The 18,702-nt window shown below is 44.1% G+C and overlaps 1 protein-coding gene across 2 annotated transcripts in view; it reads right to left on the bottom strand.

Annotated features, from left to right (window-relative positions):
- Positions 1–5,626, bottom strand: part of EP300 (EP300 lysine acetyltransferase) — a 76,658-nt gene extending 71,032 nt beyond the window's left edge. Inside the window, exon 1 of one of the 2 annotated variants that reach the window (XM_019660583.1) lies at positions 4,338–5,626. In XM_019660583.1, the coding sequence (XP_019516128.1) occupies positions 4,338–4,431 (94 nt within the window). In that variant the 5' untranslated portion in view covers positions 4,432–5,626. The remainder of the gene's footprint in view (positions 1–4,337) is intronic. The other variant, XM_019660584.1, reaches the window with a different exon arrangement.
- Between the last annotated feature and the right edge of the window lie 13,076 nt (positions 5,627–18,702).

The raw sequence follows: 18,702 nt of genomic DNA, 5'->3' as shown, positions 1-18,702 counted from the left end.
TATACATTTAAAATCAAACAATATCCAAATTGTTCAGAAGAGGCTTAACACCTCATTTAATATTTATTCTCTTAAACCTCTTTTGCTGAGCAATAAAAAATTTCCCATTAAAATTTCGGAAGAAAACTACCATCCATCACATGTAAAAAATCATCTGCAAAATGCAGTGTTGTAAAAATTTTACACTTGGTATAATTTTTTTAAACTTACTCATTACTTTCTCTAATGTTTGCCACCCTAAAAAAATTCAACTTCAAAAAAATCCTCCAAGGAGGAAACCTTAAAATCTCAAAAAACACACAAAAGAAACATGTCTTATTTCCCCATTAATTGTTGGATGTTTGGCAGAGTAACTCCTGAATTGTTTTTGTAAATATACCAGGAAGAAGTATTTTACACTCCCACTTGAGTCTGCAACATTCTTCCTACTCTATTTTCCCTTTCCTATTTACCACTGGTGTCCCTACAAACACTACTCACCAATTCTCCATTTATTGTTTTAACAGCCCCCCTCCTCCCTTTATACAGAATAGACTACGGAGGTAGAAAAGCAAAGTAAAACAGAAAATAATGCCAAGAGGCAACCAAGGGCAGAAACCTTTCACTCCCTCCTCACCATCCATTCACTGGACATGCTAATACATTTCTTACCTCTGCAACAGAACATGAACTCCTGCTGGAAAGGGCACCCATATTGTAACACGTACAAGATTTACACAACTTAACAAAAGTCATTTTATCTCACTATCAACCAGAGATAGCCTTCCCAAAGCCCTATAAATGAACTTACAAAGCTTTGAGAATAAGCAATTGCCAGAGTTCGAGACACTTGGTAAAATGTTTTGCACTTTAATTTTAACACTGAGGTCAGCAATACCTCACTGGGTCAAAGAGCCATAAGTGAGAAAAGCCAGAAGCAGAACTCTAATGTACACACTATGTGTAAAAAAATAATAAAATTAAAAGAGAATCACAGGCTTAAGAGCTGGAAAAAAAAATTCTGGTTAGGATGATAAATCACTAATAATCAACGGTGCTTTGAGACAGTAAAACTGACATTTAAGAAAATTCTTACCACTTCTCTATTCTGCACATTAATCTAGTGGTGAAAATGCATGTATATTTTACATACTAGTTGCTCTGTGCCTTTAAAATGAAACACAGGCATAAAATCCAAGCCAATTCTGACACATGACTACAGAACTGTACCAAGACCAGAAAAGGATCTTTACCTACTTAATATGCCATATCCTAGCGTTGTTTTTGTCACCCCTTTCCAGAGTCTGTCCTTTCAGCGCATATAACACTTTCAATGTGTATAGCACTAAGCAAGCTACAAAGCAGTGACAGAACATGTCCAGTGTGCAATGAAGGCAAAGTATCATCCGTATCGCTCAGGTTATTATTAGTAACAGATTCAAGAAATACTTCCAGGACTTACCTGTTCAACTTTCCTGGTCAATAACTTTTACCAAAAATTTTTTACAAATGGCTTTTATGATCTTTTGAAGGGGGTAAATCAGTTATCAAATAGTTTTGAGCTAACCATACTAATATTTTCAATGAATCAAGTGCAACTACTGAAACAGGAATATAAAGATGCAAAAGCTACAATTCAACACGTAAAAGTTGAATTCAAGTTATTTGAATCAACCTGGAAACTTTTTATAACAATCTTTAACTCATTTTTATTCTGTATCAGTGACCAACCTTAGAAATTCAGAAGTTGGGATTTAAATGTTAATTTGTTTTATAACTCTTTAGCATGTCAATCCAATTGGATTCTAGTTTTCTTTCCTATAAAACTGGCACAGGCAAACACTCTTGTTAGGTACACTTATACTACTAAAATTGCAAGCCTCAATCATTAAAAAAGTTTCTGGTGTCTAGAATTTTGGCATCATTTTTAACAGTCGGAGATAAAATTCATAATCAAGTATCAAGGAACAACTTTCACATTTATAAAATATCTAGATAACAACTCAAAAGTCAAAAATAGAAGTTACGAGTCTGAAATTTAAAGTTTTAAAGTGATGTGTCTCTGTTAAAAGTTGCCTGGAAACTTATACTACACACTACTGAATGTAAAAATAAGGAAAAAAAATCAAAATATAATAGTGCTCAACTTGAAGTCCACAGGAGTATTTTCTTTATACCTACTACACTCCCCAGACGCCCCTCCCAAAAGGAAAAAAACAAAGAAACCCAGACCCATTAGAATTAAAAATTGGACAGCACAGGATTCCTGGAGTAGAATCTCAATGAGAGGGGAGGGGGAAAGCCAACTCTCACTACAAAATTTAGAAAAGAGAAAGGTAGCTAAGATAAACTCAGTACTAAGATTTGAGTTAATCTCAATGCTAAAGGTTTATTATATAAACCCACTTGATATATTTGGGCCTCTAATTATTCAAAGATATTTCAAGTAACAAAACAGTTCTTGTGTTAAGAGAGGAGACACCATCAAATGAGTTAGCTGAAGTTACCAAGTACACAGATCAAGTCTGGACCAGGTAGTAGTACCATCTGAACAGAGGTGTCTGAACAGGAGAAAGAGAAGCACAGCCTTCCTTTCAGGCCTTGCACTGCTCCAAGACTAAGATGCTTTAAAAGGGAGTAATAAAAATAATGCATACAAAAGTTTTCTTTCAAATATCCCAAGTCACTGGCTAACTCAAATGTAAAATCCATTACCACATTACACAAAAACTAAGATACAACCCAAAAATCCACAAGTGAAAATGTGCCTAATGGTGATCTATAAGAATTTCTGAATGACACTTTAATAAATGCAAAGGAATAGGATACCCATTATTTGCATGAATCCTGTGAAAAAGGGTTAGGTTAAAAAAAAAACACCTCTAAACAATACAGAAACTTCAAGGAATAAGGACAGATCAAACTGCATGCATTGCCAATGTTACAAGCCTCAACTAGAGGAACTCTGCAAAAATCTTCAGTTTTTGCAGGTTATCTTAAACTCATAATATATCTTTCTTATAAGGCAAAGAAACGAAAGCATTTGCCACATCCTCACATTTTCATCCTTTAAGATGAAGACTACTTAGAAATGTGCTTAGAAGTTCTCTACAAACTCAAAGGGTACATTTAGCTCCATTAAGTACTCTCACTGGCAGATGGAGGGATGACGTTGAGCTTGTTCTTGGGAGTTAAAGAGATGCTCCGTAGTAAGGGGAGGGTGGGGGGGGGAATCTTGTGGACTGTCAGATGGCCAGCCATTCTTCCTCTTCATTATCCTGACACCTCAAACAACTATGACAGCAAAAGAAAAGGTCGGTGGCCATCAGGACAGCACCACAAAACTAACTGTAAGAAAGGGATGATGAAAGGAAGTCTCCCCGAATATCTCCTGTGAAAGGACTAGTCCACAACTGAATGAAGCAAAGAATTCGTAGAGATTTTAAAATCTGAAATCTTCAAGTATGTTTAAAGCATAAAAAAGCAAAAACACACAAACACAAAGCGCATTTTAAACTTGTGCACGATCAGTTCATGGTTGGGACTCTGAATTTCTATCTTGATTTCCAAGTACTTAACTCCACAAAATCAGTTATCTCTTTCCCCACCCCCATGAGAAAGTGACTACAAACTGCAAAGAAAATGTCCCTACTCTCTCCAACCTGAAAATCCAGAGTTTCAGACATTTTGGTCTCACATCAAAGAAATGGAAGATGTAAAATGAACTGCACTCCATATTGATTCTTAAAGCAAAGGAAAAAAATCCCTAGGAATGATAGGTAAAATCATTCAAACCAAATTTCAGGTTTGACATTAAACCTCACGTCAAACATGAAATCCTGGATCACACACCCACAAATAAATAAAACCAAGATTTTTTTACACCCTCATTAACAGAAAATCTTGTGCAAAGAAGAGAAAATCTTGAAAAAGAAGTGTAGAAAGTAGAGGAAACAGAGTAAGTGCAACCAAGGCAAAAGGATTCGCAATTCCTCATTTATCAACAATAAAAAATTTAAAAATAAAATTGCATTTAAAGCCCTTACACACAAATGCATTGGCATATCCAACATTAAACTGCATGGAAGCAACAATAAATGCCATTTCTACAGCACCACTCAAGAGCTCTAATTCCAGAACACACATCGATATGACATAATGTTGCAACGAAATGTATTAGGAAGCAAAGAAAATGGTTGGGCTACTGGACGTCTTCGACCAGCTCATTCAAACACCTTTAAAATTAATCGAGAGAGAGAACTAGGAAGAGAGAAAATGGAAGAAAATATGGAATAATAAGGTGCACCGAGCAAAAAAGATTAAAGGGGATGTGGGAGGAGAGGGCTCCCGAGACTAACCTGTGCCATCGCTGGCCGACGCCGAGAGGGCCGGAGATGAGAGTTTAGGCCGCTTGGCTGAAGGCGGCCCCGGTTCCACCACATTCTCGGCCATTTTTAATTCTTTCGGAGATACAGGCGAGGAAAACGAGAATTCTCGGGAAATCTCTTCTTCAGCCCGGGGTCCCCGCCCCGCTCCCTGGGGTGGGACTTGGGGGGCTCCGCCAGCCCCCAAGGGGGGTGGGGGAAGTTCCTTTTTCTCTTCGCCGGGTCGCGGTGGCTGTAGAGGGATGCGGACTCGATAGAAAGGTAGGGGCAAGTGCGAGGGGCCGGGCCTGAGCCCAGGCCCGGAGGAGGGCACAGGAACACAAATCCGCCGAGCGCGTCCGCTGCGGCGAATTCCCGAGAACTCGCGGCTCTAGAGGCGCAGTCCCCAGTCCGCCACGGCCGGCCCCTGCCCAGCCGAGGTCTCTCGGAGCTCCGCCGCCGCCATCAGACTCTTCCTCCTCGGCGCTGTCCTCCTCCTTCTCATCGCCACAAGGAGGCGGGGGCGAAAAGGGGGGAGAGGAGGAGGCGACAAGACACACTCACCTCCTCCCGGTGCCCCCTCCCGGACCTGCGCTCCCACCCTCCGAACCCTCCTCCTGCCGCCGCGCTCCGCGCCGCCGCCGCACCGGCCCCTAATGGCCGTAGAGAGCTCGCCCGAGCCGAGAGCCAGGCTGGCGCCGCCGCCTCACATCGCGCGGTGGGCGGCGGAGGCGCGGCGAGGACGCCGGGCGCGGAGCTCGCCGGCCCAGAGGGCCGAGGGGGCCGGGCCGAACAGTGCTGCCCGCCTGCGCCGACGCCGAGTCCACCGACGAGGCCCCGCTCCAGCAGGCGACCTCCCCTCGCGCCGCGCTCTCCTTCGCCCTCCTCTTCCGCGGAAAATAAATAAATACGGCCGCCTCTCCGGCCCCCACCCCTGGCGACCAGGTGCCGGGAGCGCCCGCCCCCCGGGGCTCCGCTCGGGGCCGCCCTCGGCGGCGGGCGAAGGCGCCGCGGGGCGCGGGGTTATGTAATGGTCCCCCCTAGGCGTCGACGCCGGCCCGGCTCCCGGCCGCGGTGGGGGTGTGTGCGGGCGGGAGGGGGCTGGGGGTCGCTTCAGCCTTTGCGCCCCAGGCCCCCGGCCACTGTCTCGGCCCCTGCCGCCTCTCTCCGGCCCGGCTCCCCTCCGAACTCTCGCTCCCGCAGTTCGCACTCAGCCCGACGTCCCGCTTGCCCACTCTCGCCCGCTCCCTCTCGCCCTCTCTCCCCCCCAGCCTAGCACACAAACAAGATGGCGGCTGTTGTTTCTTCCCTCTGTCGAATCCTCCTTACGGGCTAGCGGTAGCAGCGGCGGCCGGAAATGAGCCAAGGGGGGGTGAAAAAAAGGGGAGGGGTTGGGCCGCGGAGAGAGGCGGTGAGGGGGCGGGGCCTGGGGCCGAGCCGCTCACACAATGGGGGAGAGGGCCTAGGGGCGTGGCCAGTTGCAATCACGGGATCCGCCCAGGCCCCAACGCGGTTGGCGCTTCCGCAAACTCCCCCGGCGTCACCCGGTGGCTCCCTTTAAAGGGGAGGATACGAAGGGGGGGGTCGGGGGCGGACTTGGGACCTATTTTCAGTCGGTGGACACTTTCGGGGGTAGGTGCCTGGGTTGGGTATCTGCGTAGGGGACCGGTGCGGAGCCGGGGTGACGGAGGCCGAGAGCTACGCCGGGGAAGGCGCAAAGTCACCGCGCAGGTGGCGGAAAAGGAGCGCAGTGGGAATGGCCCTGCGCCCCGGGCCCTTGGGCGGCCAGTTTTGCGAACCTGGGTTGAACCCACTACTCCAGGGTACCCCGCCGCCCGGTATTCCGGGCCAAAGACCTAGTGCATCCTCTCTCCCCTCCATCGCATTCCCAAAGGGTTACATCCCAGAGCCACACTGATTACGAGTTTCCTTTTTCTCTGAGTTTTACAATTTTCTGACAATGAGCGTGTATTATTTTGATAATTAGAAAACAAGAATCACAGCAGTTGGAAAACGTTTTAGGACCTAAATTTGTTTCTTGCCCACCACGTGTCCAAACGCCCCTACCAGATATCACTGTCATCAAAGGGGCCTTCAATTATTTTTCTGAACTCGTCTGGGACCTGGGAACATTTGAGGGCATTTCTTTTCACCCACCCCAATAAACGAGCTTTTAAAAAGACGACGTTTAGGCAGTGCCTTAAACATAATGTAATTATGGAAAAAAGCAAAAACGTAATGTGCTAAAGGTAATGTAAGGATGGAAAGAAGCAAAAATAAAGTGCGCTGTGTGAGACAACACAGTTTTGCAGAGGAGGGCCTCGCCAGCGCCAGCGTGCTTTCACATTCCTACACATTACTGAAGGGATGCCGCTGTGTTTGGCCTTGGGTAAATTGGTACATGAGGAGGTGGAAAAGTTGGTTGTGCTCCCCAAGGAAACCCCCAAACCGGCATCTATGGAGAGAGTTAAAAGCATTTTAGAATGTTTCAAATCTCATGCTCCCTAGTCGCTATTGTTGAGTTTACTTTGATTTTTGTTTGCATTTTAAATGAATGGTGATGAAGAAATAAGAACCTAGGAGTGAAAGTCTTTTTTTTTAATCAACAAAATATTTGGTTTCTCTTTTTTGGGGATTTTTTTTTAAGATTTTTATTAAAATATAGGTACCATACAATATTATATTAGCTTCAGGTGTACACCATGGTTATTCAACATTTGTATACCTAAAGAACTGATCACCATGATAAGTCCAGCAACCATCTGACACCTCACCACCCTATCTTTATGCTGTAAATTCATCCCCATGACGTATTTGTTTTATACCCGAAAATTTGAACCTCTTGTTCCTTCACCTTTTCCCCACTTTTTAAAAATTTTCAGTTATAGTTGACATTCATATTCTTTTATATTAATTTCAGATGTATAACATAATGGTTAGTCATTTCTATAATTTAAGAAGTGATCCCCCTGTCGAGTCTAGTACTCACCTGGCACTATACATAGTTATTACTATATTATTGACTATATTCCCCATGCTTTATTTATATCCCTGTGACTATTTTGTAACTTCTTAACCCTATTTGTACTTCTTAACCCCTTCACCTTTTTCACCCTGCCCCTAACCTCCTTCCATCTAGCATCCTGATAAATCTAGTACTCATCTGACACTATACATAGTTATTACAATTATTGACCATGTTCCGTATGCTACACTTTATATCCCCATGACTATTTTGTAACTAGCAATTTGTAGTTCTTCACCCCTTCCTTTTTCACTCACTCACCCAACTCTACTTCCAGCTGGCAACTGTCAAAATGTTCTCATATCTATGAATTTGTTTCTGGTTTGTTTATTTTGTTCTTTAGATTCCACATTTAAGTGAAATCATATGGCATTTGTCTTTCTCTGTCTGACTTACTTCGCTCAGCACAGTACCCTCTAGGTCCAACTATGTCATTGCAGATGGCAAGATTTCACTCTTTCTTAGGGCTGAGTAATATTCCATTTTACCACTTCTTTATCCATTCATCCATTGATGGACACCCAGGTCGCCTCCATATCTTGGCTGTTGCAAATAATGGTGCAATAAACATATGGACACACATGTCCCTTCGAAGTAGTGTTTTGGGTTTCTTCAAATAAATATCCAGAAGTTGGATTACTGAGTCCTTGTCTCTTACTATAGCCTTTGTTTTAAAGTCTATTTTGTTTTGTGTAAGTACTGCTACCCCAGCTTTTTTGTTGTTGTTTCCATTTACATGAAATATCTTTTTCCATTCCTTTACTATCAGTCTATGTGTGTCTTTCTATCTGATGTGAGTCACTTGTAGGCAGCATATGTGACAGTTTTATTTTCTTACCCATTCAGGCACCCTATCTTTTGATTGGGTGAGGCAAATGTTGGTATGCTTGATGTCCCAGAGGCCCCTTAAACTATTCTCATGTTTTTGGAATCTTTTTTCTTTTTGCTGTTCTGATTGGCTATTTTCTGCTACCTTACTTCTAAAACGCTGATTCGATCCTCCGCTTTATGTAATCTACTATTGATTCCCTGTAATGTAGTCTTTATTTCAATTATTGTATTCTTTATTTCTAACTGTTTTTTTTTATGTTTTCTATCTCCATTTTTATGTTTCCTATCTCTTTGTTGAAGTTCTCCCTGAAATATTGAACACCCTTATAACCAGTGTTTTGAACTTTGCATCTGGTAGATTGCCTGTCTCAATTTTGTTTAGTTCTCTTTCTGGAGCTTGGTCTGTTCTTTCATTTGGGACATGTTTCTTTGTCTTCCCATTTTGGCTGCCTCCCTGTGTTTGTTTCTATGTGTTAGGTAGGGCTGCTATGTATCCCGGCCTTAGTAGAGTGGCCTTATGTAGTAGGTGTCCTTTGGTGCCCAGTGGTGCAGTCTCCCTGGTCACCTGGGTTGGGTGCTCCAGGTGTGTCCCTTGTGTGGGCTGTGTGTGCGCACTCCTACTGTAGTTGAACCTTGGTTGCTGTTTGTATGTCAATGGGAGGGATTGTTCTTGGCTGATTTGTTATGAGGATTGGCTGTGACTATGTTAAGAGGAGCTGCTGTGTAGGGGCTGACCCTACAGAGCAGAATTCACTTTAGCAGGGCTCTGGTGCCTGCCCAGTCTGCCCTTTGGGTGTGTTGTCCTTGGAGGCAGCTGGGTGGTGATCCTGCTTAGTCCGAGGCTGGCCACAGTGAGTGCCAGCCCTGGGGCCTCCAGGAGAGGCTCCACCATAGGCCAAATTCAGCCACAGCCTATGCCTTGCCCAGGGTCACCTGGCATAAGCCACAAAGCAATCCACAGATGGCCACCACCTGTGATGGTCTTGGAGGTACCTTGAGAGCCTAACCTGGAACCGAGGCCTCTGTCACTAATACCGGCCTTGGAGCTGCTCAGCAAGAGGTACAGGATACACTGAAGCCAGATGCTGCTTGTTTGGGGTTTGTGAACCTTTGAGAGGTTTTAGGAGAGTCCACAGCATGAACCAACATAGGCTGTTTGTATGGAAAAGTCACTGGAAGTGGCTTGGGTAGGCCCCAAAGTTGGGTGGGGAGGGGTCTTAGGATGGGGTGGATAAATAGTGTTAGCCAGGTTGATGGAGATTCAGATATGGTGGCCGGTAGGAGTGAAACTTAATGAAACAACTCAGGTTGCCAACAAGGATGAATTCTGTTGTGTGATGTTCAGGCCTAATTCACCCAAGCTACAGTAGAAAAGCAGGCAAATTGAAAAGGACAATACTCCTTTATCTTAAAGTTGTTATAGGATGGATTCACATGTAGGGCTAAGGTCAAAATTGGGCTCCAGGAATGATTCCGTTATTTATTTATTTAAACTTTTTTTTTTTAATTGGGGAATTAGGGGATGGGAACAGCGCTGGGGAATTGGGGGAAGGAGAACAGATAAGTTGCTGTCCTTTTGTTCTTCAGTCTAGTTGTGGAGGACGTTGCTTCACTGGCCCAAGTTGGCACCATCACTGCGCTCTTCCAGGTCGAGGCAGATCAGTCGCCTGCTTCTGGACGGCCGTTCCCTGTGGCTGCTGGCCGCTCACGCTGGCTGCTGGCTACACACAGTAGCCCATGGCAATCCACTGCAGCAGTGGCTGCAGCCTACGCCTCACAGGCACCTCACGGCATCCCAGCTCCAGGTTGAGCTGTTGTTCAGCATCTTAGCTGTAAAGGGCAGTGTCACTGGCCCTCATATGTGGGATCCGAACTGGGGCTCTCTGGCATCCCAAGCCAGCTCTTAACCAACGCGCCACTCAGCCGGCCCTGATTCATTTTTAATAGTTTATGCTCATTTTCACAGTAAAGAGGACAGAGGGAAAAAACTTGGACAACACCTGGAAACTTGGCTGGTAATTTCCTTGTGGGAGATTGCTCACAAACTTTTTTGAAGAGTTTCTGACTTTTGGAAAAGATTTGCCTAGTATTGCAGAGAATCCAGCTTGAATCTAAGCAGCATTGAGACATACCTGGCTCACCCAGCCAAAAATACTGTGGGACTAGGTACAGGAAGTCTATGGAAGATCAGAGGAAGATCTCATGAGAAAATTCTTCAAAGAGGAGTTCAGGAGCCATGGACCTGCCCACAAGTGAAAGCTCCGCTATAAACAGGAAATTTTGATGCATGGTGCTTCTTCCTGGGATGTACTTTTCTGGGTATTATCAGGGACCCTGAGATCAGCCATGTTGGAAGTGGCTGGAGAAAAATGGATCACACTAATGCAATCAAGATGAGACTTCAGATCATTTTAAGAAAGCAGAATTGAATCATCAGCCTGGATTATATATAACCTAATCAAATGAAAATGTAATCAATTGTAGAGTGTTATGTGTAGATTAAAAGTGCATTCAGGAAGAAGGAATTGTCTGCCAGTAGCTGGGGGTGGGGGAGGATGGGAGAGGGACACACGAGACAGCAGAGGCACTGAAGTCAGCCAGGACTGAGTTTAAATTCTCATTCTGTCACTTCACAGCTGTGTGACTTGGGCAGACTCCTCACCTGTAAAAGAGATTTCTTGAGTAGACCTACTTAATTGTTGTGAATTAAACACAATAGTTTATGAACAATGCTTATCACAATGCCTGGTACATAGTAAGCACTCAATACACCTTAGCTGTTTCTAGTCATTCGTTCTAAAAGGGAAAGGATCCTACCTAACTGTAAGAGTTGCTAGGAGAACGAAAATGAGATTACTACATATAACGTGTTTAGTGCCCAGTGCCTGGCAAACGTGCCCAAGCTACTACACTGGCTTCTCCATGATCAGGAGGAAACATCTCACAGGACTTCCTTTAAGACATTCCCAACTTCCCAACTTCCTTTAAGACAGTCTCTGGCACGATGGTTAAGAACTGGCTTGGGACGCCAGAGGGCCCCAGTTCGGATCCCACATATGAGGGCCAGTGACACTGCCCTCCACAGCTAAGATGCTGAACAACAGCTCAACCTGGAGCTGGGCTGCCCTGATGTGCCGGCGACGGCGTAGGCTGCAGCCCCTGCTGCAGTGGGTTGCCATGGGCTACCGTGTGTAGCCAGCAGCCAGCGTGAGTGGCCAGCAGCCGCAGTGAGCGGCCGTCCAGAAGCCAGCGACTGTTCTGCCTCACCCGGGAAGAGCGCAACTTGGGCCAGTGAAGCAACGTCCTCCACAACTAGATTGAAGAACAAAACGACAGCAACTTGTCTGTTCCCCTTCCCCCGATTCCCCAGCACTGTTCCCATTCCCCCAATTCTCCAATAAAAATCTTTAAAAACAAAACTAAACTAAAAAAAAGACATTGTCTGTTCACCTTGAAACCTTCTAAGGACTAATCCAGCTTCTCAGGTGCCCTGATTGCCAAAAAGGAGACCCCCTAGATAGTGGGCACAAGACCAGGAAGAGAAAGATATTAATTATCTCAGGATGAATCCATCAGTTGCTTTCAGTCAAGATGCTACTCTTATGATCCACACGCATCATTGCTTTAGTTTATCCATACCCTTATCCCCAGGAACTACACCTTTTTGTGTGTGTTCCTTATTCCTAGGCATAACCCTCCTGTTCCCCCACTTGTCCAGCTGGAAACCTGGGTGCCATCCATGAATCCTGGGTGCCATCCATGAATCCCTATAGTCCTATTCCTTCTTCACACCCAATCATCATATGGATCCCACTTCCTGAATTACTTTCCAAATCAAATGGATGTTGAACCATGTACAAGTATTACCTATTAAGAAAAATTAAATTACAAAGGGCTCTCATAGGTGTGGCCTCAACACAGTTTTTTTCAGGAACTTGGGTTGCTATTGCAAATATGAACATGGGCAGGATTGTGAAAGAGTCTTCGCATCCATTATAAGGAATTATTACTGACTTATGTACTCTTCTAAAATGTTGCCAGTATTTGCAAGAACATATTTTTATTTATATCACACAATTAATAAAATCTGTTCTTAAAAAACGTGTAATAGCCAATATTGGTAAGGCCATGGAGAGCTGGTGCTTCCATACACTTTAGTGGTAATAAGGTATGGTATAAACCGTTAGGCTCATACCAAATGTTTATAGATTTTGAAAATCCCAGTGTGTCTAGAATGTATTTTACAAGTGCACAGAGATGTAGAGTAGTCTCCCCCTTATCCATGGTTTCACTTTCCACAGTTTCAGTTACCCATGGTCAACTGCAGTTGGAAAATATTAAATGGAAAATTCCAGAAATAAACAATTCATAAGTTTTAATTTGCACACCATCCTGAGTAGCATAATGAAATCTCACACTGTCCCACCCGGGATGTGAGTTATCCCTTTGTTATATGCGTACCCTTCTCAGTTATCACATCAGCTGTTGCAGTATCACAGTGCTTATGTTCAAGTCGCCCTATTTTACTTAATAATGGCCCCAAAGCAAAAGAGTAGTGATGCTGGCAATTTGGAAATGTCATAGAGAAGCTGTAACATGTACAATAGTATGTATAGCATTTGGTATTAGCGACAGTTTCAGGCATCCACTAGGGGTGTTGGAATGCATGTACCGTGGATAAGGGGGGAACTACTGTCTATGAGAATATTCCCTGCAGCACTGTAACAGTCCTTCCTTACTCCCCAAAAGAAGAAACAAACGAACACCTATCTCTAGGTGAAGGGTTAAAAAAAATATGGATAGAAGATTTCGCTTATATGAGGTACCTAGAGTACTCAAACTCATAGAGACAGAAAGTAGAATGGTGGTTGCCAGGATCTGAGAAGAATGCGGAGTTCATGTTTAATGGGGACAGAGTATTTGGTACAATGAAAAACTTCTAGAGATGGTGGTGGTGGTTGTAAAACAAGCATGAATGTACTTAATGCCACTAAACTACGCACTTAAAAATGGCCCTGATGATAAATTTTATGTTATGTGTATTTTGCCACAATTTATTAAAACATTTTAATGGTTAAAATGGTAACTTTTATACTATAAATATTTTACCATAATAAAAGACAAAATAAACAACGAATACCCCGTAGTCTTATGATGATGGGATATTTTGCAGTCATTTAAAAATGGGTAGGTACATATGTACTAGCATAGAAAGATATCTATATATTTCTAAGGACAAAAATAAAATTGTAGAACAGCAGATATAGAATGGCTCTTTTTATAAATGTAATTAATAATCATAATGGGTTAGAAGCTGAGAGAATATGCCCCAAACTGTTAACAGTGGTGGGGTAAGAGAAGTGTTATGGAGAGCTTTCATTCTATATAATAAGTGTTTGTGGTGTGTGAAATCAGAACCAAAAAGCATAAAAACAAACAAAACAAAACAAAACAAAACAAAAGCCTTCAATCATTCCTCTTTGCTATTAGGATAAAATTTCAAGTGCAAGAGGTGGCTCTTGCCTACCTATCTCATTTCTCTTATCTTCCCTCCTTGCAGCCAAGTGGAATTATTTCTGTTCTGCTTGTGCCATGCTTTCTCTGTCCTTGGGACTTTCACACATATGCTCCTTCTGTCTGAAACACTCAGCACCCTGATGACCCCTTTGACCCACCTATTTCCCAGTCACCCTTCAGGTCTCAGCTTACACACCCCTTTTTCTGCAAAGCCTCCCTGAGCCCTGAGTCTGGATAGAGCCTTCTCCTATGCCCTCCCATGGCAAGCATCCTGTACTTTTGAATTGCCCTGCATTTCATGTTACAGTCCTTGTCACCCTTTGCCTGTGACAGCAGGAAGGGTGACCATGTTGTCCACTTCATCCTCTCCAGCTCTTAGCTCAGGACCTGATGCTTTGTAGGCGCTCAGTTCAAACTTCGTGATCAAATGAATGGATAGCACTGATTTGTGAATCTGGTCTGGATGGATGACTCTCCCCACCTATCATCTGTTCTGTAGTGATAAGGACTTTCTGGCCCTGAAAAGTCTATCTTACCTGTCCTTCAAGGTGCTAGAAAATCTCCCTCTCTCCTGGAATCTTGAATACCTTGACCCGCGTTCTTTATAGTACAACAGAAATAGAGTGCTTTATTCATTAATGATCTGGGAAACGGGGGCTCTAAAGCAAGTAAAATGACAGTCAGATCCCAAACTGAGGCAAAGGGAAGGCTTGAACTCAGGTCTTCTAATATCACATTCAGGCCTCTTACTACTGAACTTTAGGGCAGGAAGCAAGTCTTATGCTTCCTCATGTCTCTGGCTCCTAGTACAGGAAATGCCACAGAATTCATAGCCAATGCGAGTTTATTGAGTGAATCAATGAATAAATGAAGGAAGGAAGAAAGAAGGAAGTTCTACACATAAACACACACGCATGCACACACAATACCTTTTCTATAAAATTAGGACACAAAGTGCCAAAGCCATAAAGGCAGCCATAGAATTTATAACTTTCCATGTCATTAGGCATGGTGTACTACCATCAGGACTGAAGTGAATTAGCAGAGCCTAAGGTAACCAAGGCACTTGTACTCTATATACCTTGAACCAACCTTTACTGAGCATCTTCTCTGTGCCCAGCACTTTGCTGGGTACCGTGGATTCCAAGATGAAGATGACACTATTCCTGTCCTTTAGTTGGAGAGAAACTCATAGAGATAAATAGTTACTGGACAGGAGTCATGGAGGCTCTCTCAAGGCAAACAAGGATGGATAATTGGTGAGTGACAACACTTGTCACATTGGCACCTGGATGCTGCTCACCAAGGCTGGAGCATATGCTAATGAGGGTGCCCAGGCAGGAGAGGATGCTGAAAAAGTGGGCCCCTCCAGGCCTCAAAAGACCATGTGGGCCATGTTAGGAAGTTTAGGCTGAGACCTAAGTCCTGCTTTTTGTTTGAAATTTGTGGTCATTGGATCTATAAACCTGCACATCTACATGGTAATTCAGTGAAATATTAAAATAGTAGTATTGTAAATAAGAATCTGATTGGCTTCAACGTAAGAAAACCATGATCTAAAATTTGGTCCTTTGGGCCGGCCGAGTGGCGTGATGGTTAAGAACTGGCTTGGGATGCCAGAGGGCCCCGGTTCGGATCCCACATATGAGGGCCAGTGACACTGCCCTCCACAGCTAAGATGCTGAACAACAGCTCAACCTGGAGCTGGGCTGCTGTGAGTCGCTGGCGACGGCGTAGGCTGCAGCCCCTGTGGCAGTGGGTTGCCATGGGCTACCGTGTGTAGCCAGCAGCCAGCGTGAGCAGCCAGCAGCCGCAGTGAGCGGCCGTCCAGAAGCCGGCGACTGATCTGCCTTGCCCGGAAGAGCGCAATGACGGTGCCAACTTGGGCCAGTGAAGCAACATCCTCCACAACTAGACTGAAGAGCAAAACGACAGCAACTTGTCTGTTCCCCTTACCCCAGTTCCCCAGCATTGTTCCCATCCCCCCATTCCCCAATAAAAATCTAAAAAAAATAAAAATTAAAAAAAATAAAATTTGGTCCTTTGTATTCTAAAAAGGTACTCTAAAGGATGGTAAAAGAGACAGATATGTGAATAAGATGTTTTCAGTGCCTTGTGCCTCTCAGCTGATGGTAACTAGCACTGCAATGTGCGGGCCTATCAGACTGTGACTCTACCTAAACGATCTCAAAATAGCTCTGCTCGGCTCTCTGCGGCAGGCAGGCAAGCGTTTGCTCTATCCGGCAGTAGCTCATTCTTTACTATTGTTGCTATGTGACAAACTATTGGCTCTCAGTGTTAATCCAAGCCTGTCAGAGAAGGAGGGCGGGTAGAGAGGGCTTTGGGAGAAGTGTCTTTTATAGAATCTAATGAACAAACGTGTCCTGAGCATTTCCTAGGTACCCCCACAGTACCTGGCCCTGAAGATACAGATAACCAGTTCAGTTCAATGCACATTTATCGAATAGCTCCTCTATGGGAGGCACTATGCTGGGCTCCAGGGATATAAAAATAAATAAAATTCACATGCTTTCTGCTCTCAGTTGCTCATTAGCTAGTGGGAGACATAGTCTTATAAACGGGAAACTTTAATACCCAAGATGCAATGATAGAGGCTGGCATGCTGTATGGACACTCAGAGGGGGGACTTCAGATGAGTTCAGCTTTGGACATGATGATGTGCTTATGGGACACTCATGTGGAAATCTCCCATGCAGCTGGACATACAGGTTTATAGGGAAGTCAGACTCGGTCCTTGACCTGGTGGGTCTTGCTATTGTGTGAAAGAGATAGAAATGTAAATACAATAGATCAATTACAATACTCTGTGGTGAATGCCAACACGGGGGCTCACATAAACATGATGGTTTAAGTACACTGGCCTGAAAGTTTTGATGTCCCTCTAGAACAAAGCCTAGGAACTGAGTCTTGAATGATTCAGAGTAGTTATCCTGGTGAAAAAAAAAATTTGAATAATTCTTTGCTCTGCAGCCCAGGTACAGGTAAAAAGAGAATGCCCAGGGCTGGCACAGCAAACACCACAACGTCCAGAACCTGGACAGAGGGAACCAGTGATGTGGCTTAATGGGGAGCTGAATGTATGGCATCACCCTGTGACATAAGATCTTTTAGGGTGCTGAGGTCATTAGAGGCATACAAGGAGGCAAACTCATGCTCCACCCTCTGCCCACCTGACAAACATCTCATTCCCCAGACTTGAGGTGTGTCTCCCTGAGACACAGGTAGAATACCTGCCTTATCCGCCTACTTGCAGCCTCATTGCAGGTTTATTCTTTGCACTACTTATTTCATTCATCTTGGCATAAATCAAAGTCAGACCAATTTCAAGTCAAGTCCAAATCAATATTCGTACCCATCCTTGAACCTCAGTTAAATTCTACGTATGTTTTGACCAGCTCAGCTTTCCAGGTAAGGGAAAACAGACTCTGCAATGGCCCAATGAAGTCACTGTTGCTGCAACTAAAAGTGTGTAGAACAACTGGTAGGACAGTCATGAAGTGTTTTATTAATTTATAAAAAAATGTATTGAATTGGGGGGTCGGCCAAGTGGCGCGTTAGTTAAGAGTTGGCTTGGGATGTCAGCTCTGAGCAGCAGGGCCCCGGTTCAGATCCCACATGAGGGCCAGTGACGCTGTGCCCTCTACAGCTAAGATGGGAACAACAGCTCGAGCTGGAGCTGGGCTGCCCTGAGTCGCAGGCAACGGCGTAGGCTGCAGTGAAGCTGCAGTGGGCTGCCGTGAGCTACCGTGAATGGCTGACAGCCGGCATGAGCAGCTGCCAAGAGCCACCGTGAGCGGCCATCCTGCCTCCAATCTCCCTCACCTGAGAAGAGCTCAAGGATAATACCAACATGGGCCAGTGAAGGGATGTCCTCCACAACTAGACTGAAGAACAAAAGGACAGCAACTTGTCTGTTCCCCTTCCCTGATTCCCCAGTGCTGTTCCCCTCCCCCAATTCCCCAACAAAATATTTTTTTTAAATGTATTGAATTGTCTTCTCAATTGGCAAAGAGTTTATTTAATTCACAGAGCTCTTGCAAATGGATAAGGAAAAAAAAATAGAGAAAAAAAAAAGTAGGCAAAATACCTTCCGAAACAGTAATCAGTTGTAGCTGACACAACCTCAGGTGACTCCCAATAGTTCTCACCCCCTGGTGTCCACTCTTTCATGTTAACCCCTCTCCTTAAGTGTGGACAGATTCTGTGACTCTCTTCTAACCAATAGAATATGGCAAAGGTGATGGAATGTCATTTCCAGATCATGCTGCGTTATGTAAGACTGCATCGAGCCTTAGCAAGTTGTATCAAGAGATCCTCCTTGTTGGCTTGATGAAGTAAGCACCCTGTGGAGGAAGCCCAGGTGGCAAATAACTATGGGTGGTCTCTAGGAACTACAGGAGGCCAACAGACGACAGCATCAAGAAGCTGGGGCCCTCAGTCATACAGCTAAAAGTAAATGAGTTCCGCCACCCTCTGAATGAGCCTGGAAGCAGATTCTTCCCCATTAGAGCCTCCAGATGAAAATGCAGCCCAATAAACACTCTGTTTGCAATGCTGGGAGACCCTGAGCTGAGGACCCAGCTAATCTCTGTCTGGACTCCTAACCCCCATAAACTGTGAGATGATAAATGTATGATTGTTTGAAGGCACTAAATTTGTGGTAATTTATTATGTAGAAATAGAAAATTAATACAACAGATGAGGAAAGGGAATACAAATGGGACTTTTTAAAACATACAAATGTACTTTAAATAGGTAATACATTAACATGGTTTAACACTTTACAAGATATATTTTCCTCCACTCTTGTCCCCCAGTCATCCAGTGCCCCATCCTGTGATAATCTTTGTTACCGATTTCTTGCATATGTTTCCAGAGCTAATTAGTGCATGTATGAGCAAACATTTATATTTCTTTAACTTTTAAAACATTTATGATATATATATATATATATATATATATATA

Source organism: Hipposideros armiger, unplaced genomic scaffold (genome assembly GCF_001890085.2).
Source record: "Hipposideros armiger isolate ML-2016 unplaced genomic scaffold, ASM189008v1 scaffold_321, whole genome shotgun sequence".
In the NCBI taxonomy this organism is placed as follows: Eukaryota; Metazoa; Chordata; class Mammalia; order Chiroptera; family Hipposideridae; genus Hipposideros; species Hipposideros armiger.
This window is presented reverse-complemented; position numbering and strand designations above follow the sequence as displayed.